The following is a 23,094-nucleotide window of genomic DNA, read 5'->3' as shown; positions in this document are numbered from 1 at the left end:
GGAAACAGCAAAGGCCTTTAAATGATAAAAAAAAAAGTTGGCTTCAAATCTTAGTTCTCTGCATTTTACCGTGACCTTGGTGAATTACTTTTACTTTACTCATTTGTAAATTGAGAACATGGATTGTGTGTAGAAAAAATTAGATGGGATTTATAAAGCAACTATGTCAATTCTTAAAAAAAATTAAAAGCCACAATCATTATTTTTCTCTTATTTTCCTTAAGAAATTAAGAAGAGGTCATCATCTCTTTCCTCTAATAATAAAGAAAAACCAAAATGGTCATGAAGAACATAAAAACTGTAGCCCCTACCCCCAAGTTGATCTTCTGTAAAGAAAAAATTCTAAAAGCATCCTTTCAAAGTTATATATGCTACCCCACTAGAGGAACACATTCTCTGCTGGATTTTACCTGCAAATTCATTGAAATGATTTCCAATATCATATGCCAGGTAGTTGTATCCAGAATATTCATAATCAATGAACTGTACATCACCTATGTGAGACACAAAAACAAAGACATAAGAAATCACATATAGGATAAGAAAATCCCTATGCTATTTATAATTAAATAGCTTCCAATATTTTGTCTCATTGTACGTGCTTGGTTACATGCACTTCTGAGACAATACAGGGTAAGGCTGTGAATTTTATGGCAATGAGCTTTACAAAATTCAAATTACGTACATATGTCAACAGCTTCTTTGAGGACATCAATGTCCACTATACTAAATAAAAGTCAAAAAATACAGTCATTCTCCACATTCAAACAAAAGCAAATATGTATTTAACCACATGGGGGCATCAGTTACTTAAAACTTCAAGTTTAGTTAGAAATGAAAACTACCTTTGGAAACAATAATTTATGCAATCTTCTCAAAAAATTAATATATATTCCAACAGTGAGTTTACCGATGGAAAAAATACATAGACTTTCAAAGGTTTGAATTCTGTGAGTCCTGCACTTAAGCTATAACACTTGCTGATTAACAGAACCTCTTTAAGGTAAGATAGTTGCTATCAAACTCTTAAATATTCTTGAAATGCTACATAATTAAGGTTTCCAATAGCTTACTTGAGCAGCATTAAGGTGGTCATTTTATCATTTAAAGGAACAAAGGTAAGCTATTTTTTCTTTTTGAGAAATTTTTATATAAACTAAAAAAATTCCTATTCTAAATTAGTGCTTTATATAGATATATATGCAAATTTTATTATAATTCTTCAGACTACCCTGTTCCATTCACCCAAGGGACAAATTCCTGCTTAGGAAGCTTCATCTGTGAATACTGAGTATTAGTTAGAAGATTTGGCTCAACACAGATATAGGTCCTATTTTTTAAAAGACAGATGAGGAAAAGAGAGGGAGGGAGGGAGAGAGAGAAACATTAAGAAAAAAAAATCAAAATGGGTCACTGTCTACACCAGGAGATCACAAACTCAAAAGGCTCAACAGTTAAAATGGATACATGAACACAGATGTAAGGCTGTAAGAATAGTTTCTAAGCTGCTGATATTGAGAAAATACAGAGCCTATGTCTAGTTATACTATCTTTTAAAACATCAAGCTGAGGTAATAAACTTCTGGTTTAAACACACTGGCTTTTCCCAGATGAAAGAGCCTTTTAACTATCATGTGTTGCTATAAATTTATATGTTTAATCTTGGACTGTATGTTGATCATATTCCAACTCAGAAAAAGAGTATTATACGACCTAAAAAATGTAATAGCAAGTGGAGTATTTTACACAAAAGCAAAAAAAAATTAATATGGTTGCATTTAATATATAATTCAAAACTTTCATAATAGTCATCTAGAGTAAAAAAGTGAGATCATCAAAGTATAAAAGTCCAGTTACCAAAATCTATATGCATATTGACAAAATAAGGTTTCTAAGAGCTGGTGACTACATAAACCATTGCAACTCAACCAATTTATATTCTTGGAAAAACAAAAACTATCCCGCAGAAAGTCTTCAAGTTAACCAAAGCACTTCACTAACCTGCAGAACAGGAGGACAGAACAAGCTTTAACCAAATCACTTCACCAATAAGTTGCAAAATGAAAGGTCAGAATATATTTTAAAATTTTCTTCTAGGTACCCTTGGGAATGACAGGGTAAAGACCACCATGATGACAAAATACTTTGCAGCCATGATAAAAATTTCATTTTCAAAAGCTATTTAACGGCCAGGAGAATTACAAATGTTATATGACAAAAGATACAAAATAGTAAACACAGTGATCCAAATTATTAAAATATGCCTGAAGAGAGAAGGAAAAAAAAAAGAAACATAATACATAGGGGGGAAAAGATGGTGGAAATAAACCAAAACATTTTTATTGGTTTCATTTCAGATGGTAGACAAGTGACCTTTTTTCCTTTATTCTTTACAATAAACATTCTTTTAAGGAGAAAAAAAATGATAGTTTAAAAAGATTAGGATGAAAGAGACTAAACATATTGATTTGGGAAATACCTATCTACCCACCCAGACTTCAAAATATGAGGATTCCAGAGGATTTACCAAGTTGTCTTACTGAGTCAACCAAACAATTTTAATAAACAATTTTTCAAATTACAGCTGTTGATTGTTTTAGCTCTTTAAATATAAATTCTTGTAGAGCTCATACAAACTGTTACATGCCAATAAAAATACACAGCCCAGTCCTGAAGCTTACTTTAGCCACATAAACAAAAGCTTCAATTTCAATTTTCAAAATCATATTTAGAATTTGGCAAATATAAATAAAACAGCAGGTAAAACATGCCTGCTTATAGAGTATACACAATTTAAATAAAGCATAGATCATTTTAACAAAAGTTAAAATCTGTTTCAGTATGAAAATTTTAGCAATGACTTTTTGTAGTAGCATTAATTCATTAAAACTAGCCTTTATTTTTAAATGCTATGTTGAGTTTATAAATAATGAAATTTTAAAAATAAGAAAATGAAGCTAACAAGATACAGATGAGGCTGTTACCAGGCTCCGTGCATGTGAACAAGTGATGCGATAAACCTCCAGTCAGTGCGTTTAAGAAGCACGGGTGCGCCGCCACATGGCAGCAACAATGGCATACCTAATCTGTAGCAGATGAAGAAAATTTGGCAAACTCACATTTTACAAGACACAAAGCTTAAAAGGAAAAAAAAATTTTTTTTAATCTGCATTAACTATTCTTTTCAAACTACTGCAAACAAAGTGGAACTCAACCTTAAATTTAATCTTCTGCAACAAAGTACAATTAAAGAGGCCTGCTTTCCTTATTTTGGGTGCCAGAAAAATCAAATTACTGGAAAATGCTTTCCTACAAGAAAAAAAAAAATACCCTGAACTTTTTTCCTCTACAAATTTAACTTCTGAATTCTAAAATTTCCAATTTAGAGAAACATCCACATCACTATTAAAAACTAACAGCTCATATGGCATGACTATCTTGTTTTCTCAAAAGCTACTTTTTCTTTTATTAGTTTCTTTATCTTCACAGTAATGAAGTCCACTCTTACTGAGTTAAATCATTCAAATCTCAGTACAGTTTAAACAATATTTAAAGTACTTTAAAACCAAAAAAAGTTAATTAACTAAGGTTATATAATTCACATGATGTATTCATTTGGACTCCTTTACTTGTTGTTAAGGAAGAAAGGATTAAAAGCAAAATAACCAATATGAGAACCTGAAAATGGTTCCAATTCACCCTACTTGCTCTAGAGAGTTATGTAAGACAGGAAGAGAAGAGAGAAAAAGTAACCACAATTATACTCAAGTTGGCAAAATGTTTTCTCTCTTAGGCAGAAAAAGGAAGTATTCAATTCTGGGAAAGTTTCCTTTCATCTCTTTCTCTGGAGTCCAGTGAGTTTACCCTGGACATGTACACCTTCACCACAGCACTCATCGTTGTGAATGTAAACATCCGTTTTCTTATCTGACTCCTCCATCGTTTCCTGGAGGGGCAGTAGGAGGGGCAGCAGGTCCCTTCCACCTTTCTTCATGCAATCCACAGAGCAAACCCTAGCACACAGGAAGTAGTCAAATGCTAGTGAAATATTAATAAATGGAAGTTTTGCAGAGAATGCTCAGACACGGTGATAACACATGTTTAAATGGGAGCAGGGGAAACAAGTATGAAACACTAAGGAACAAAGTATGGCATTTCTGACATTCTTATTCAAGTATATGGTTGAACATACAGTGGAAGTGAATGTATGAGTAAAGAAAAAATTCTAAACTAGTAACTATTTTAGGTAGCTCTTCCTTAATAGTTCAAGTTTTTACAGTCCATTTAAGTGTTTTATTATGTGATTTAGGGATTTAGACTACAAGGTAAAACAAAGTTAAGACTATCCTTCATAATAATTCTACCCTGGAAAATATACTCTAACAAATACGATAACAAATTTTAATTTAAAAATAAAACTAACCAAAAAAAAACTCTTGTTAAAAATCAATAAAGTAACCACAACAGTGCTTTTTCATGAATAATAATAAAGTAAGTAAGATTTAGAGTCAATCAAAAGACTACGAATGGTGACTCACCCATTTTCTAATTATATTGTCTAAAACTCTGAAGAAAAACCTAGCTTACTCTGTAATTGCCCAAAAAAGTTTTGTTTCCTTAGTTATGCATTAGCTTCCTGCATTTGCTGACAGAAAAAAATAATCAGTGGCAGCCATTTAAAGTTACATATTAGGTCTTAAGCGTTTTATGAAGTTTTTATGAACGGGGGGCTTCCCTGGTGGTTCAGCTAGTAAAGAATTCACCTGCAATGCAGGAGACCTGGGTTTGATCCCTGGGTTGGGAAGATCCCCTGGATAAAGGAAAGGCTACCCACTCCAGTATTCTTGCCTGAAGAATTTCATGGACTCTTATAGTCCATGGGGTCCCAAAGAGTCAGACACTACTGAGCAAATTTCACTTTATGAATTGGGGAAAAGAAGAAACAAAACAGCCACCAGTAAACATTCTGACAGAGGATCAAGACATGAGACGACAAACTCAAAAGCTTTAGCGATTACTTCTAACTGTCAGCAGCTAAAGGATTAGTTGAAATTAAAATACGAGATTTGAAGTCAGTTAATAAGCAATATTGAAATTTGTTCCACTTAGTATAAATTCTTTTTAATTAATTGCTGATTAACTTAAAAGAAGACTGATAAGTCTTATCATACAGTTCTGGAGCAAGAGTCACTGCTTTCGGTTTTATCATTATATAACAAATTCTATCATCATATCATTAAGTATACTTTTCTTACCTTTTTAAGATGTCATTTCACTGAAGCCAAGGAATGGGACGCTGTCTTACCAACCACCTAATTCCTGGCACTGACTAACATTTCAAAAATCTTGACAACTACCATCGACTTCAGAAAGGAAGCTTACTCTTCTCCCATATTCCTGAGTCCTGTCAACTGACATGATGAAAACAAGTAGAAGCAGGATTTCTTCTGTGATGCCTACCAGTTCCTGTAACATTCACAGGTGAAAATGCCTACAGACTGCAGAGTGCTCATAGTCTGTCTGTGTGTGTGTGCGTATGAATAAGTACAGCACACATACATATATACATTTTTAACTTTAAATTAATCACTCGAATTATAGTTAAGATAAAATCTGTAAATTGCATTTAAAGACAATCTGAATTGTCATCTCATACTACTAAGCCATAAATCCTCTGGCTTACAGTTACCATTTTTACTTTTTCAGAATCAGATACACTTTGTATAATACATCTCCTATGAACATAATACAGGGGTTGGCAAACAATGTGTTCTCGAGCCAAATTGAACCCAGTGCCTAACAATATATGGCTGTGTTTGTGCCACAACACAGAGCTTAATAGTGGAAACAGAGACTTTAATATGGGATGAAAAGTCTAAAGTATGTACTACATAGCTCCTTACAGAAAGCTCCTTACAGTTTGCCAACTCTTATCACAGTATAATAGCTGCAACTGAGAGCTGTTAAGTACCTAGTCTGGTGCAATGTGTGTTATATGCCTCATCTAAAATCTTGTCAGGAACCATCTGGAGTAGCTATTATCTCTAGTCTCAAACAGAGCAAATAAAAGTTCTAGACTATCAACAGTATAAGCAGCACTTCCTAGAGTCTTAAGCCCATCCATAAAAATTTTTGTTCAGATGGTCTTGGATGGAGCCCAGATACCTACATTTTCCCCAAGTACCCTAGGTGATTCTGGTGCAGACGGTAAAGGATTAAATATAAACACTTAATGAAGAGATAAAAACAACTTCTTTAATACCACCTACTTCCATATGTGATTGAGCAGGGATCTGCGCACAAGAGTGTTTGGTTCCAAAATCTATATTCCTTTTGACTTCTCTTTAAAGTTACTTAAGAGTCTGATTACTCTTTTAAGAGTAATATATCTTCTGATAAGAGTTACTTAAGAGATTTTTAATCTAGTTATACTATATACAAATCTAAGTTATTATAGCTGAAAAGTACATGCAGAGACCAAGATGATCCAATATACATTCATGAAGTTTAAAATTTGTACTTTCAAGAAATTAAGGGTCTGAAATACACTATACCTTATTACTTTATATATATCAATAGGTGGGTACAAAATGGTGAAGCCCTGAGCTCAAATCACATGAACGACTTAACAAGTGATAACAAATCAAACACATTTGTGAACATAATATGTAACTTAATCATTTATTCTATGTAGAAACCATTTTAATTCTGAAGGATTTAAAACTTGGGATTTCAGATGCTACAAAGCAATAAGTTAAAGAACTCTGCAGTCCATGTTTCTAATTTCAATGAACCTCCTGATAGTACCATTATAAGTACTAATGCTATGCTACAGCTCAGATACATATATTCTTTGCTTATTAAATTCACTAAATTTATATAATTTACCTTTTTTAAAAGTATGAGGCAAGTTACTTCTCCTTATAACTAAAGACAATATGTCATAACCACATTACTTCAAAACCATTAGCTCCTAATTCAAAACAAGTAAGATAATAGCAGGATAAGATAATAAAAAATAAAAACAAGCTTCTTGCCACATTTTCATGAGTTTCAGATTTTACCTGAACAACATTCCAAACATGTTTTCTTAATGCTTATGTATCAACTAATCACATAGAAATTGATTTTTTTAATGGCTGCCGCAAAGTCCAAAGTAGCCTTCCTAATGAATAGTATAAAACCATTGGCAAGAAGAAAAAAAAAAAAAACATTGTAAGAAAATATAACAGAATATTTTCATAACTAACACACAAACATAACCACAAAGACAAGAAGAAACAAATGGTACATAATAGACTCCTATGACGAAGGGCAAACTCTAAAAACTGTATCAACATATTTACACTTGTTAAACTGTGAGTTTTATTCTTCAATGTCAGGAAGAAAAATTAGACACAAAAGTATGATTTAGGTAACTCCTGGTAAAACAAAAAATGACAAGAAGTTTGAAACTTTAAAGCCAGGATGAAGCATAAATATTTTATTTGAAAATAGGAGAACTTTTCATATCACTAATCAGCAGTTCAGATAGCCAACTAGTTAAATAAAAAAGCAAAAATTCATGTTTTATACCTTAAACATAGTAATCTGATTTTTTTGGTCCCTTTTATTTTAGATATAAATTAAGTTTGTTTGGTGAAATGAATATGCAAAAGAAACTTATAAAATAAAAATGTGAAAAGTTAAAATTATATTCCAAAGGAAATAACAGATTCTCTTAATTAACTTGCAGTTAAAAATAAAGCTGAGTGTCCACTTCAAATGTAAGATGAAGGCCCTTACTTGAAATTCCATTATATAATATAATGTGTTATTAGGTCTTGCACTGAACTTAAAAGATAATACATCACTTTAATGAATAACTAATATTCTTGTTTCACAAATGGCATTGAGATTTGGTTACTATTATACAATGTAGTACATATATACTGTAACAATTATAGGTAATAAATGGATAACAATAAATTAAAGGACACTGTCAAGTACTTAATGTTTTAGGATACACTGGAAGTTTTTAAAAAAATTATTCCAGACTTCAAAACATTCAAAATAGAGATGTTAGCTCAAAAATTTTTTAGACTCTCTAATCCAGATTAAAATATCAAATATAAAAGGGACTTAAGCATGTTTTTGAAAATATGTGCTTCAGTCTACCATTCTTGACAGTGTTCTTTGTTTTTCAAGTTGAAGTCAGTTATAAATATTACAAGCTTTTGCATTAGAAGAGTCTCAACTTATAATTTGATAAGAATGGTCATAAATAATAATCTGACATAATATGACCACTTAATCAGAATTCTTTGGCTTCAGTATCTTCAAAAAGCACACTTGTAATTCAAAATAATCTTCCAACTGTAATATTTATCTTCAAAACTGGTTTCCTACAAAATGCAATAGCTTCAAAGTTTCAGACAGACTTTTTGAATTAACACTAATCTTTCAACCAAAATTGTGTCTTTTAACACAAAATTGTGTCTTGAAGGGCATCTACCATTTTAGCAACCAAACCTCAAACCACTTTATCCAATAATATTATACAATCATGTGTTTCTTAAATATGAAAACATTAGAGAATTTGAATACAACAAGATAAAAACAATCCCCAAAAACATTTCACCAAAAAGTATCACTGTCCTCCTCAAAAAATGTTAAGACAATTTACTAAAGTGTCTTGATTATTACTTCAGTAGATAAAATTTCAGCAACTACAAAATAAAATTTCCTCCATCTGTGGCTTATTTCCTTAGCATCAAAATATCTAACAAGTCAGTAAAATAAACAGGTAATAGGAAACCTGGATACATTTGTGTTTAATACTCTGTCCCCCACCAACACTCAGAATATTTCTATATTTATAAAACAGTGCAATGTCAAGTTGGTTTTTCAATAACCCTCATTACAAGCAGGTGCATTTTCAAACCACGAATTATCAAATATTTACAATTAAATTTATAAACAGTCATGTCATCATTTTTCACTTAAAACTCTAACAGAAACCAAAAACTATTTCTAATAAACCAATTCTAAGAAACATATTTTATACAACTATGCAGAATATTCCTAATATAGCACAGTTACCATGACTTTGTAACCAAAAGAAAACACTTCAGTCTTCATACATGTTTTTAACCCTTACATTTGAATTAAATTTATTGATTGATACAAAGATCAAAGGACTGTTATAAACACAAAGAAAAAAAAACTTTACTTACTGCTAAAGTCAGATACCTACCTTGTTTCTCATTGTAGATTATATTCTTACACAACAGGTCATTATGGCAAAGCACAACAGGTGAGCCCAGGTTGGAAAGAATCTTCTTCATCCAAGTCATTTCTTCCTGAAGAATCTGAGAGCTTGGGATATCACTTAAGAACCTTTCAGTTTAAAAAAAAAAAAAAAAAAAGTTACATCTTGTTTATGACAACATGTTTTTTTAAGTTTCCCTAAGGAATAAAACCTTTTTTTTCTTTTTGGTCATATATAACTTGAATTTTTTCCTTTCAGTTTTAAGATATAACTGACACACACAGCATTATACAAGGTGTACAAAATTAAATTTGACTTACATACATAATGAAATGATTACTACAATAAGGTTAGTTAAGTATCCATCATCTCATACGGATACAAAATAAAAAGAAATATTTTTCTCTTAAGGAACTCATGTTCTTAACAACTTTCATATATAACAATGTAACAATATAACAAAAGTTGTTATAACAATATAACAACTTTCATATATAACACAGCAATGTTACTTTACCATGTTGTATATTACATCCCTAGTGCTTATTTCAGAGAAGGCAATGGCACCCCACTCCAGTACTCTTGCCTGGAAAATCCCATGGACGGAGGGGCCTGGTGGGCTCAGTCCATGCGGTCGCTAGAGTCGGACACGACTGATGGACTTCACTTTCACTTTTCACTTTCATGCACTGGAGAAGGAAATGGCAACCCACTCCAGTGTTCTTGCCTGGAGAATCCCAGGGACAGGGGAGCCTGGTGGGCTGCCGTCTATGGGGTCGCACAGAGTCGGACACGACTGAAGCAACTTAGCAGCAGCAGCAGCAGTGCTTATTTATTTCATATCTGTAAGTTTGAACTTTTTGCCTACTTTCATCCAATTCCCCCTTCCCCACATCCCACCTTTGGTAATCACAGATCTGATCTCTTTTTGTCTGAGTTAGTCTGTTTGTTTTTGAAATATAAATGACCTACAATATTGTTACTTCCTGGTGTACGACATAGTAATTCAGTATTTCAACACATAACAAAAAATCTATTTTTAATAAGTTCTTTCCATTTAAATGTAGACTTCTGAATTAAAACAGGCCAATTATTCTAAGATTAGAATAAAGAAAATCCATGATAAACAACTTTAGTATGAATAAAAAGCAACTGAACAAGACACCTAAAATGCACGGCATAAAAGTAAAAAGTGTATCAGTACAAAACAGTGCGAGGGAAGAATATACATGTCTAACAGCTGACATTTACTAACACTATTCTTCTCAATGTTTTATATTTATCTCCATTTTACAGATGGGAGAAACCAAGACACATAGTTTAATAAAAAGAAGTTTAAGTATTTAAAGTCACAAAGACAGCCTATTAAAGAACTAAAACATCTATCTCAAGCTTGGAAGGGTGAATGTAGAATAAATTAGTTAAAGTCACATTTGAAAGTCAACAGATATATTTGGGCTTCCAGGTGGCTCAGCAGTAAAGAATCCACCTGCAGTGCAAGAGGTGCAGGAGACTTGGGAAGATCTCCTGGAGGAAGAAATGGCAACCCACTCCAGTATTCTTGCCTGGAGAATCCCATGGATAGAGGAGGCTACAGTCTACGGGGTCGCAGAGATAGACATGAGTGAAGTGACTTTGCACACACATGCAGATATTATCTATTGCTGACAAATCAACTCATTATTATATGATAATCATCAATCATATAAACATTATGATACTATCATATGATAACGATATCATAGAATATTCATCTTTACAGAGAATTGCCTCAGTAGTTAGACTGGGAAGGATGAGAGTTAGTTTGACAAGAAGGATTGGCGATTATGGCTTTTTATTCTGTACTCTTTTCTGTACTATTTATTGTGCCATATTTGTAATAATAAAAATACAATGGAACAAAAATAGTGTGCTGCTATTAATTCCTCAATAGCACCATCAGGCTTACAAAATTGCTGTTCCTCCTCTTCTTCCCTAAAACTTCAAGACAAGTTCTCTTCATTCTTTCTCTATACAGTCTCTCAGATGACCCCTTTCATTTTACAATACAATAAACAGTCTGTATCACAGTTTACTTTAATGAATCTGCCTATTCACTGTTCTCCCAACTGCTGCATTCTCTTCTACACATAGCTTCCAACAGAGATCCGTATATGCGCTTTTTAAAATGGTGTAATTATTGAAGAATTTATTTTAAAAGTACCGAGTTGAATGGAAATAATAGGACTGAAAGGATTATTAACATAATCACAATCATGTACAGACAAAAAGGAATGAAAGGAAATATGAAAAATATTTTTAATATTAACTATTTTTAATACTTTAGTTGTGTGTTTTCTACTGGGGCAAGGATCTTTCATTATCTACCATAGGGCATCTCCAGATTTATCACTAACCTCAAGAATTTAAAGTAACCTCTGAATAATAATTTTTAAAATAGCAGCTAACATTTATTTAGCACTTAAATGTACAAGCACTGTTCTAAGATATGTGTATATACTGACTCAATCCTCACAAAATCCCTAAAACGTAAACATCTTACCCTTGTTATTTCCATTTTACAGAAAAGGAAACAGGTACCTTGTCCAGGGTTACACAGCAGAACTGAGATTTGATCCCAGGCAGTCTGGCTCCAGAGTCTTGTACTCTTAATCCATACAATATCATACTGCCTCTCAACACTGAACCACTGCCAGCTTCATTATTTTAAAGTGATTTTTTTCCTGAAATCTTTCAATAAAATTGTTATTTCGAAGGTGGATTCTTTTTGTTTTTATGTGATCACTGTCTGAGTATCCAGCACCATGGACACACTTTCGGATGTCTGTCTACCCCAGTTTACAGGGTATAATATCCCTGTCCTTTCAGAGTCTGACAAACTGTGCGCAAACAAAGCACACACACAGTGAGTCAAACTAATCTTTTGAAATAATCAACTTTAATTTTTTCCTAATGAATTATAAAAAATAAAACGAAACAAGAAAAAAAAATCCACAGGTCCTGCTTACCTCTGTCATTCTTAAAGACTTCCTGAATACAAAAGCGGAAGTCTTCATGTACATTTTAGATATAAAAACAAAGCAAGATTTGCAATTTCTGTACTAGTATTAATAACATTATGGAAAAACATGCTCGGTGTAGTTTCTGAGGCATGTGTCACAGACTATTTCAGAGGGTCCCAGCAGGACTGCGCTCTCTTTGTTAGGAGCATTCAAGATGGTTAAGTAGGAAGACTGAGCTCACCTGCTCCAGCAGGCACATCAAAATTACAACTACCGACAGAGATACTAATGAGGAGAAAGACCAGAAGACTAGCACAAAAGATTTTTCAAAGGTAGAATGGAGAAGCCACAGTAAGACAAGTAGAAGGTGCAGAGATGCAGTACAGTGAAGACCCACACCCCTGGGTGGGCAACCCACAAATGGGAGGATAATAATAATTACAATTGCAGAGGTTCTCCACATGGAGAGAAGACAAGCTCCATATCTGGCTCCCTAGCCCAGGAATCCTACACTGGGAAGGCTGGCTCCTAGAACACTTGGCTTTTTAAGGGCACACTTTCAGGAGAACCAGAGGGCTGTGGGAAACAGAGACTCCACTCTTAAACGGCACATACAATATCCCACATACTCTGGGATCCAGGGCAGAAGCAGTAATCTGAAAGGAGCCTGGGTCACACCCACCTGCTGATCCTCAAGAGCCTCCTGGAGAGGCAAGAAGCAAATGAAGCTCCCCCTGGGCTCACAGGCACTAGCAGCAGCCATTCTGGGAGCTCACTCTACCAAGAGGACACTGGTCCTGGCAAGCCCCACTATGGAATCCTCCCTCTAGCTCACTGGCACCAGGACCCAGCCCCACTCTAGCTGATAAAGTTTTAGGACACCTTGGGCCCCTACCACAGCCATCCAGGGATCTTGCCCCACCCACCAGCAAGCTGATACCAGCTTCCAGGACACCCTGGACCCCAAAGCCAGCTGTGCTTGAACCAGCCCTGCCCACTGGAGGTCCTGACACCTATTCTGAGGAACCTCAGGGTCCTGTAGCCGGAGACCCTGGGACCTGACTCCACCCAACAGCAGACCAGCTCTAGGCCCAGGAAGTTCCAGGACCTGGGCCCTGTCCACCAGAGGCCCACACTAGACTGAGGATCTGTAGCCCCACAACCACCGACCCCAGACCCAGTTCTGCCCACCAGAGAGCCAGCGTGGCCCGCTTAACATTGCTGTACGTTATACACGAAAGTTGTTAGCGTGGCCCGCTTAACATTGCTGTACGTTATACACGAAAGTTGTTAAGACAGTAAAACCTAAGAGTTCTCATCACAAGGAAAAAAAATTTTTCCTATGTCTTTATTATGACAGATGTTCACTAAACTTATTGCAGTAATAATTTCATAACATATAAAAGTCAAATCATTATGCTGTATATCTTAAACTTATTCAGCGCTGTGTGTCAATTATATCTCAATAAAACTGGAAGAAAAAAAACTTGTTTATATAATTTAGATTCTAAATTCTGATTTACACATTTATCTTTATAGGAAATGAAATATCTTAGTTACTCTGAACCTGAAGTCCTACAAAATCTGAGACTCCAGTAAAAGAATTTTCAATCTCATTATATGAGACTTTAAAAGTCACAATAAACTAAGACAACCCAAACCTTTTCACACTTCAATATGACTACACTGCCCCAGTGTAGATCTCTAGGCCCATTCAAAGCAGCCTTCCTTTGGACAGAAAGAATTGCTTTAAAAAGGTCTCTATGGTCAATTCGCACTATAAAAAATATACCCAATAACAGTAACTTTTATATTATGTTTACTGTCAAATAAATGTTCTATATTTGTTTCTTGGCTCCCCACTTCCCCACTTTTATAGGGACTGATTTTTTTTTTTTTTTTTTTGAGCTGACTGGGGAAGAAAGCAGATTTCTGTAGTGTCTTCTCAGAGTCAAATGAATTAATGTTTATTTTACTTAAATACAAAGAGATAAAATCAGATTTTACACACCTTACAGTTATCTTCGAAACCCTATATACGTAGCAAAACAATGTAAAACATAATTTCAAATGAAAAAAGTAATTCTACCTTTTATTAATGTCTTCATCTGCAAATCCTGTGGGAATGAGAGAGAAATATTTTCCCATCTTTAGCCACAGGTTAGATTTGGGAATCCAGCCATTGTGTGCATGAATAGCATGGATTTTAGCAAGCTGACGAGCTATTAGCCTGTTTAAAAACAAAACAGCATAAAAAGGAAAGTGTTATGCACCATACAGTTCATATTTACTCAAAGGTAACTAAAATAATTAGGATACTTTTATCATATAACATGATTTCTTTTTACCTTACATAAGATTCAAAATAATATGGCAAGTCAACTCTCACTAGAAAAGGTAAACATTTAAAACGTAAGTAGGAAGAAATACCTAAAATTAATATAGCAATTATAGTCCAAAGGGATTGAGTGGCAGCCTATTTTGATTTTACAATGTCGGCAACCAGCAGAAGAATACACAACTATAAATGATTTCAAGGCACATATTAGACATTAATTACCAATACATTTAAATTACACTGAGTCATTTTAATTTTGAGCCTTTGAAGTCACTGAAGTTAAAGGGCAAAGAGGACTAAAAGGTAAATGGGCAGATAAAAAGGTTTTATGAGTTAATTTCTGAAGGGGGGTGTTAACAAATTCTCTGAACAAATGTTACGATTTTATGATGTCAATCAATCTTGATATAATGACAAAATAATTTGAAGCTGTGTGTATTTATGTCCACACTATCTTTTTATCTGTAGAACCTAGTACAGCATATGCTAATGGAGGAATAAGCATACTACATAGAAATAAGAACTAAATTAACATTCAGTCCATAGAACAGTAGGTAGAAAAGTGACAACAATAATCTACAAAAAAAGAACTTAAAACTGGCAAATCTTCAACATTACAATCTAATGTAACATCCCTCAAAGTAAAGTCCTAGGACTTACAATACAGCACCACCAAGGAATTTCTGAAGTTCTACCCTGCATCTACTGAATCACAAACTCTAGGGGTACGCCCTAGCACTCTGCATTTTAAACAAGATTTCCAGGTGATTCCAATTCACTGTGTAACTTGAGAAGTACTGACTTAATGTTCCAATTCTGCTTTTGAAGTCACTGAGGTTAAAGGGCAAAATAGACTAAGGTAAAGAGGTAAGTGGGCAGATTAACAGGTTCTATGACTTAATTTCTATATCTTATGTTAACAAACATTAGCTGGCCTATGTACTAAAATGGATCTTTGGAAACTTAAAAAAAAAAAGAAAACAAAAAGCCTGGGTATTACCCCAGAAATTAAATGGTTTGGGGTGCAGCCACAGCATCAAGGTATTTTAAAAGCTTCTCAGATGCCGTGAATACGTAAAAATCACTTTAAACACACACGGAATCTAGTATTGTAGTTATAGCTCACCAATCTGTGATAAAATAACACAGTTTTATTATGTTTTCACACTACTATGAATATTCTTATCTACTTAGTTTTTAATAAGATTCCTGATTTTCCTTTGGAAAAACTTCCATCCCTCTCACTTTTAGTTCATGTGGTTCCTTCAGAGCTGATCTCCATCCTAACCCCCTATCCCAGCTGCACAACTAACTTCAGGAGTGAAGAGATGACACAGTCTTGCCCAGAGCACTCCATCCTGCATGTCAGAGTGATTGGTTCAGGGTATATTACCCAAGCCCAGGCTAAAAGGATTTGATCCCAAGACTTCTACGGAAGCTACTGACTTTGGGTGAAGCCATCAGAAAAAGAGGAACACACCCTCACTCACACACACACACACACACGCACACGCACACTGTGCAAATTGATTAGATAAGTCTGCAACGGCTAGTAATTGTAACTGTCACTCTTTGGAAAAGTTTGCCAGGAAAAAAAAGCTAACATACAGTAAAATAGACAGCAACACTCCTCATGACAGACACTATTAGAGCCCCTGGATCCACCCATGCTTGAACTTAGTATTCTCAGATATAGACACCAACAAATTCCTTCTTCTTTGAGCCAGTCTGAATTTTCATATTATTGTCCTCAATAAGAGTCCTGATGCAGCTCAGAAGTGTTTAGACATTACTGCAAGTGAGTTCCAGTTTTACTACAAGAAATATTCAATGCTTTGCTTGAAAGAACATAGCTTTAAAGAACCAAGCAATTGACTAATATTCTTCATCTTTCCATTTAGATGATTATAATTCAGCTGATCACATCTATTTTGATATTCGATGATCTGAAAAATATTTCACAGTGGGGGTAATGCTCAATGCTTGTAAGAAGCAGAAAATTGTAACTGGTCTGACAGCACTTGAAGCAACAAAATGAGGTCTACGGGACATAGCCCTCACAGACCTGTCTTTGATGCACAATGCTGTAACTGAATTCACTGTTTCCCTATTGATTCTCTCCTGTACCCAGATACAGAAATTGGTCAGTTTCTCTTGTCTTCAGAGCACTACTGGATTTTACTATCGAATTAAAAATGAGTAAAAAAGTATTTGTAATGCTGTTCTTTAACCTACCTAAATTTTTAAAGAGAAACTTCCTAATATTGTTACTCTGAAGCTTAAAGATTACATGTAGATCGCATCCAGCCAGTTCCTCGGCCTAAAGACATTGCAAGTGTCATGTCTGACACATTCAATATTTTTCTTCTTGTGAGACATTCAAATTTTTCTCCTTCTACTGTTTTCTACTCTGAAAAATAAGTATGATGAGGTTTCACTGTAACTGAGTAATACTTGATTTTGGCCTTTATTTTGATGATTAAGTTATGATTCTACCTACAGATGCTGAAGTTATTTAAAAGGAGAGGCAAAAGGTATCTTATCTGAGAATATCTTTTGCCTTTAAGGCACTGCATTCTTGTCTAAGATGGAAAACTTTGCTGATTTGAGAATAAAACTAAGTATGCAACCATGAGAAGAATAAATCGTATTTTGATGAAAAAAAAAAAGAATCCTAATGCATTACCAAAATATTAAAATCCGTGATCTTTTTAGGTATGTGTGTTTTGGTTCATACCTCTCAAATTACCAAATAATCATTTTTTATCAATAATTATTGCCTGAATGGTCTTAAGACCACATATTCTATAAGAATACAGAACAAAAAATCTATTTTTATTATCAATCTCTCATACAGTATTTGCATTAAAAAGCTAGGCCCATAAAAGTGCTATAAACAAACATATAGCACTTTAAGCACTAAGAAACTTCATTAAAAAACCAAGTGATAATTAAAACAAAGTGCAAATAAACACACATATATATGTATATACACGTGCATACATGTATACGTAAACTGGTTTTAAACTTTAAGAGAGGGAGTTGGGACAAGAGGTCTGAAGAAAAGTAATCCATGTTACACAAAACTCAAGGAGAAATCTACATCAACAGAACATTATGACCTAAAACTGTTTACCCAACAAATGAGACCAATGATTCCGGAGAAGGGTCACATATTAGAATAGATACTTAATACCAACAAATTTTTATTTGCTGTTTTAAAAATAAATAACAATGTCATTTTTCATTGTTTTACCCCAGAGTTTATATGAGACTCTGATTTGAAAACCACAAAATGTAGTTTCAGAAGTTCTCCAAATACAAGTTATTCAGCTACGAGTGACTGAAATGACAATTCTACGGTAAATAGAATGGTCATAACTCCAAAGGGCTCTTACATGTTAACAGAATCTGTTGAACAGCTGCTACGAGAAAAAGCACCTACTAATTGTGAGAATCTTGACTTTTGGGGCAGAAAGATGGCTAACTGGAACTGGGCCAGGATTTGAACTGATTATGTGATGCAAAGGCCAAGGTCTTTCCACTACAGTATACTGCAGTAACACTGCACGGAATTAGCAAATCAATGCATTTCTCTGAGTCTCTGGGTTCTTAGAAGGAAAGCCAAATTACTTGTGTAATCTTAAAATCTCTCCTTCAAATCTAAGAAGGGATGTCTGTGAATAAAAGAAAAAAATTTACATAAACATCCACTCAGTTTAGAGACTTAAGTTCAGTAATGACAATAGGAATTTCACATTCATATTCATATACAAGGCTCCTGTAAACTAACTTCCCATCTCATAACGATTTCCTACTAGTCATAATAGAAATATTAAATATACATGATCTATGGACTAAAAGAGGCAAAGTTTTCCAAATGATACTGATTTTTATCAAAAATCAGCAACTATTTTCATCTTTGAGTAAATTTCTGAAATTACAAGTGAAATTATAAAAATTATTTTATATGAAATTTTAAAAATACTGTTACATAATGAGATACATATCTACTCAAATGGAAAACAAACTATTAATTACCAACCTACAAGAGCAAAATTAGTATTTTCAAACAAAGCTATATCAAAACTTAAGAGCTAATGATTAGTATCTTCTAAAGTAAATTATAGATATATTTGTCCTTTCTAAAGGTGCACTGTCAAAATAGTATTTGATAACATAAGGGACAATGTTAATATTAAATGATAACATCATGCTTATATAACAGGTAAAAACATATTCAGAATATTATTTAAATGTTTATAGCATTTTCCTATGTAATTTTTTAAAAATAGCAGCAAATAATAATAGTGTAGTTGAGATTGCTTTATTAATGCTACTGATCAATACTATCACTAGGTTATCCTACAAGAGGCAAACACCATGCCTTCTTCTTCTCTCTTAGCACTCAGCACTAAGAGGAGGTACTTAATAGATACTTGATGAATAAGAATCACCATCTTGGTAACAGATTCAGGGAACATTTAGAAACTTACCACAGGATTCTACCACTATTGGAGTTATTCTCAGGTGGATTAAAATCTATCCTGGATTTTTTTTTTAATCTCATATAATACCAGTTGTGCCAAAATTAATGCAGAGCTACAGAAAGACAAAGTGACCATCCATTTGCAACACTGCCTGTTCTTTGACAAGACATAACTTGTATAATAAGTCTTTTTTTTCCCTCAAAATTTAGAATTCAAGCTAATTTCTACAGGTCTTAGAACTACTGGTCTATCTTCTCTGTAGCAAAATTAACAAGGAAAGGAAGAAGATCTATTATACAAATATCCTCATGGAAATAACAAATACAGGTAAACTGCAAGCACAGCAACTACATACTTAAAAACCAGGCTTTGCTAAGAGATTTTAAAAATTAAATAAGTCTACTTACAAGTTCCATACTCATCTGAAATTTTTGATAAATTGGTCTTGAAAAAAAACATGCAATTTGTGAAGGATGGCTTTGTTAGGAAAATTTTTGGTTTTTCACTTGTAACTGAATTCAACACAGTTGCAGAACACAAAATCAACACATAAAATATGTTGCAATTCTACATTATCAATGAACAAAATTCTCCTCAAAAAGGAGATTAAGCAAAACAACTACATTTACAATAGCATCAAAAAGAATAAAATGCTTAAAAATAAATTTATCCAAGGTTAAAAAATTTCTATACAAAACGCTGCTGAAAAAAATTAAATACAGAATTAAATGGAAATATATCCCCTGTTTGTGGACTGGAAGACTTAAAATTGCTAAAATGTCAATACTAGCCGAAATGATCTATAAATTCAATACTATCACTACCAAAATCCTAAGAGCATTTTTTACATTAAACAGAAAAAAAAAAAACATCAAAACCTAAAATTCAAATGTAATTTTAAGGAAACCCAGACAGATAAAAACAAGTTAAAGAAAAAAAGAATAAAGTTAGAGGTCTCACATTTCCTGATTTCAAAACTTATTACAAAGCTATAGTTATCAAAACAGAGTGGTACTGGCATATCACCAGACACACAGACCAATGGAATAGAGCCCAAAAATAAACCCCCCAGTTTATGAGCAAATGATTTTCAATAAGGATGCCAAGACTATTCAATGACAAAGGACAGTTTTCTCAACAGATGGTGCTAGAAAAACAGAATATCCACATGTAAAAGACAGAAATTCCTTAATCCTCTCCTTAAATCATCATAAAAATTAACCTGTCAAAAATCTAAATGTAAGAGCTAAAACTATAAAACTTTTAGAAGAAAATACAGGAGAAAAGCTTCATGACGCTGGACTTGCTAACAATTTCCTGGATATGACACCAGTAGCACAGATGACAAAAGTAAAAGCAAACAAACTGACTACATACATCAATTTTTTCTTTTTTCCCCAGACGGGTAGGTAGGTGGCAGGTTAACTAAGCAAGAGAACTTACATATAAGGCTTGTCTTGGGTAGCTGCAGGACAAATAGATCTACCTGCCTGCCAGAATCTTAGAAGTTTATATAGAAGTCTTAACGGGGTTCGGTAATGTATGCCATCCAGATAGCCTCAACAACACCCCATTCTCTCAAGGCTCTATCCTCGAAAATAGCTTCCACTGGGGGAACAGTGAGCAGAGTACACATTCCAAGATGGGGGTGTGAGGAACCTCCTATTGTGTGAATACAGCCCCGGGGGTCAACTGATGGTCACATCCCCTTGATGACCTCTTCCAACAATTGCAGAGGTTGTTAGTGATCAACAAAACAATCCACGTACATCAAAATTTAAAACTGTGCATTAAAGGCCAAAATCAACAGAGTGAAAAGGCAACCCATAGAATTAAATAAAGTATTTGTAAGTCATATATATGATATGGAGCTAATATTCAGAATATGTAAGTACTCTTACATCTTGACAACAAAAAATAATCCAATTAGAAAACTGGAAGAGGACATGAACTGACATTTCCCCCAAGAAGATACACATATGGCCAACAGGCATAAGAAAAGATGCTAAATGTGACTAACTATTAGGGAAAAAGAGATCAAAATCACAATGAGATACCATCTCCTTATAATCAGGATGGCTACTATCAAAAAATAATAATAATAATGTCAGCAAGGACTTGGAAAAACTGGACCCTGTGCACTGCTGGTGAGACTGTAAACTGGTATAGGTGCTATGGAAAACAGTATGGCAGTTCAAAAAAAATTAAAAATAGAATGACTGTATGATCGAGCAATTCTACTTCTGATAACATATCCTAAAGAACTGAAAACAGGGTCTAAAAAAGCATTTGCTCACCCACGTTCATAAGAACATTATACATAACAGCAAAAAAAGTAGTAATAACCCAAATGTTCATCCATGAATTAGTGAGTAAACAAAACATAGCCTACACATACAATGCAATATTATTCAGCCTTTAAAAAAAGGAAGGAAACTCTGATACATGCTACAACATGGATCAAGACATTAAGCTAAGTGAAATAAGCCAGTCACAAAAAAAACAGAAGTAACACTAATATAAGGTATCCAGAGCAGTCAAATTCATACAGACAAAAAGTAGTATGGCTGCCAAGGGGGCAGGAGGGGAGAATGGGAAGTTGTTGCTTTTGTATATACAATTTTAGTTTTGCAAGAGGAAAGAATTGTGGAGAGTGTTTGCAAAACAATGTGAATGTACTTAACACTACACAACTGCATACTTAAAATTAAGATGGCAAATTATGTTACATGTATTTTATTACAATTAAAAATAAAAATGTTAAATAATATAAATGGTCATAAAAAAGAATACAGTTCTTAAAGAGACCTGATTAGAACAATTCAATTATTTTCTATTAGCTAATTTTCTATATAACAGGAAAAACAATTAGGTAATAAAAAATTAAGATTTCTTATTTTCACTATCACAGATGGTCCTTCTTCTATGTAGTCTCAATAAGATAAGGTTTTACTGCACTAACATCAAGGCAAATGCTACTTTAAATTCCATACTCAATAAAGCCAAATGTTTGAAAACCTCAAGGCTGCAGAGAATTTCTTCAAATACCCACTAATATTCACTAGTTGCTCCTTTCTTGGAAGCTTTTTAAAAACTGTAACAATAACAGGCATTTTTTGAAATTGAAAAAAAAGATCCCCAATCCTACCTTCCCAAGAGATTTTTTAAACACTCCTTTCAGTTTTTTACATAAACAAATTACTGCCTGATTGTAGCCACAGTTCAACTAATAAGCTGATTTTTTCTTAGTCCTACATCAGACATTTTGTATGTTTTAGACAACATTCAATAATAACATAACATTTATTTGTGCTAATGTACCTTTGTTATATTCAAATATGAGTTGTTATCACACAACCAAGCCATATGACTTTCTTTTATAACTTACTATATATTGCCCTACGGATTTCCAAAAGAGAACATTACCAATTCTATTTGCAACCCATAGTTTACTGGTTCCACTACAATATGCTCAGCACTGGAAGTTGGCATTTTTAGTTATGTTTATTGATAAATGTGCAATAACTCATTTTAAACTGCACTTCTCCCTGTATGTCTGTTGCTGAGCGATTTTAATTACACTTTAGCCAGTATTCCCAGCAAGAGGCAAATTTTAGAGAAATACCAGGTAAGAAAATTCCTAAACACCTTAGAATTTTAAAAAATATAATAATAATTAAAGGTTTCTGTAATACTTGACTGCTGTAGAGAAATTCAAATAAAAAAGTTCGTGATAAACTTGCATAGGCTGAATTACTAGTTAAGTATTAGCATGATGTAATTCATCTTTACCTGTCATCTCCCTCAGACTCCTCCATGTTCTGCATCACCTTTAAGGTCCAATTCAAATATCATCTTAGTTAAACACTGCTTATTTCCCAACTATACCACAGAAAATTAGTTGTACTTTTTTTAAAACCTTTTCTACTCCTCTATGTATACTATTTAGCTTATTTTCCCCCCAAGGCTACTGTCTATCACAGACTGTATTACTAGAAAACCAGATGACTGTTT

The 23,094-nt window shown here is 33.7% G+C and overlaps 1 protein-coding gene across 2 annotated transcripts in view; it reads right to left on the bottom strand.

Moving 5' to 3' along the window:
* ETNK1 (ethanolamine kinase 1) overlaps positions 1 to 23,094 on the bottom strand; it is a 54,528-nt gene that overhangs the window by 14,534 nt on the left and 16,900 nt on the right. The window contains exons 3-6 of one of the 2 annotated variants that reach the window (XM_055571870.1): positions 14,342 to 14,482; positions 9,236 to 9,378; positions 3,120 to 3,137; positions 411 to 494 (exon numbers count right to left, since the gene is read on the bottom strand). In XM_055571870.1, the coding sequence (XP_055427845.1) occupies positions 411 to 494; positions 3,120 to 3,137; positions 9,236 to 9,378; positions 14,342 to 14,482 (386 nt within the window). The remainder of the gene's footprint in view (positions 1 to 410; positions 495 to 3,119; positions 3,138 to 9,235; positions 9,379 to 14,341; positions 14,483 to 23,094) is intronic. The other variant, XM_055571864.1, reaches the window with a different exon arrangement.

The sequence above is a fragment of the Bubalus kerabau genome, chromosome 1, assembly GCF_029407905.1.
Source record: "Bubalus kerabau isolate K-KA32 ecotype Philippines breed swamp buffalo chromosome 1, PCC_UOA_SB_1v2, whole genome shotgun sequence".
NCBI lineage: Eukaryota > Metazoa > Chordata > Mammalia > Artiodactyla > Bovidae > Bubalus > Bubalus kerabau.
The sequence above is the reverse complement of the archived record's forward strand: the minus strand, read 5'-3'. Positions and strand labels throughout refer to the sequence as shown.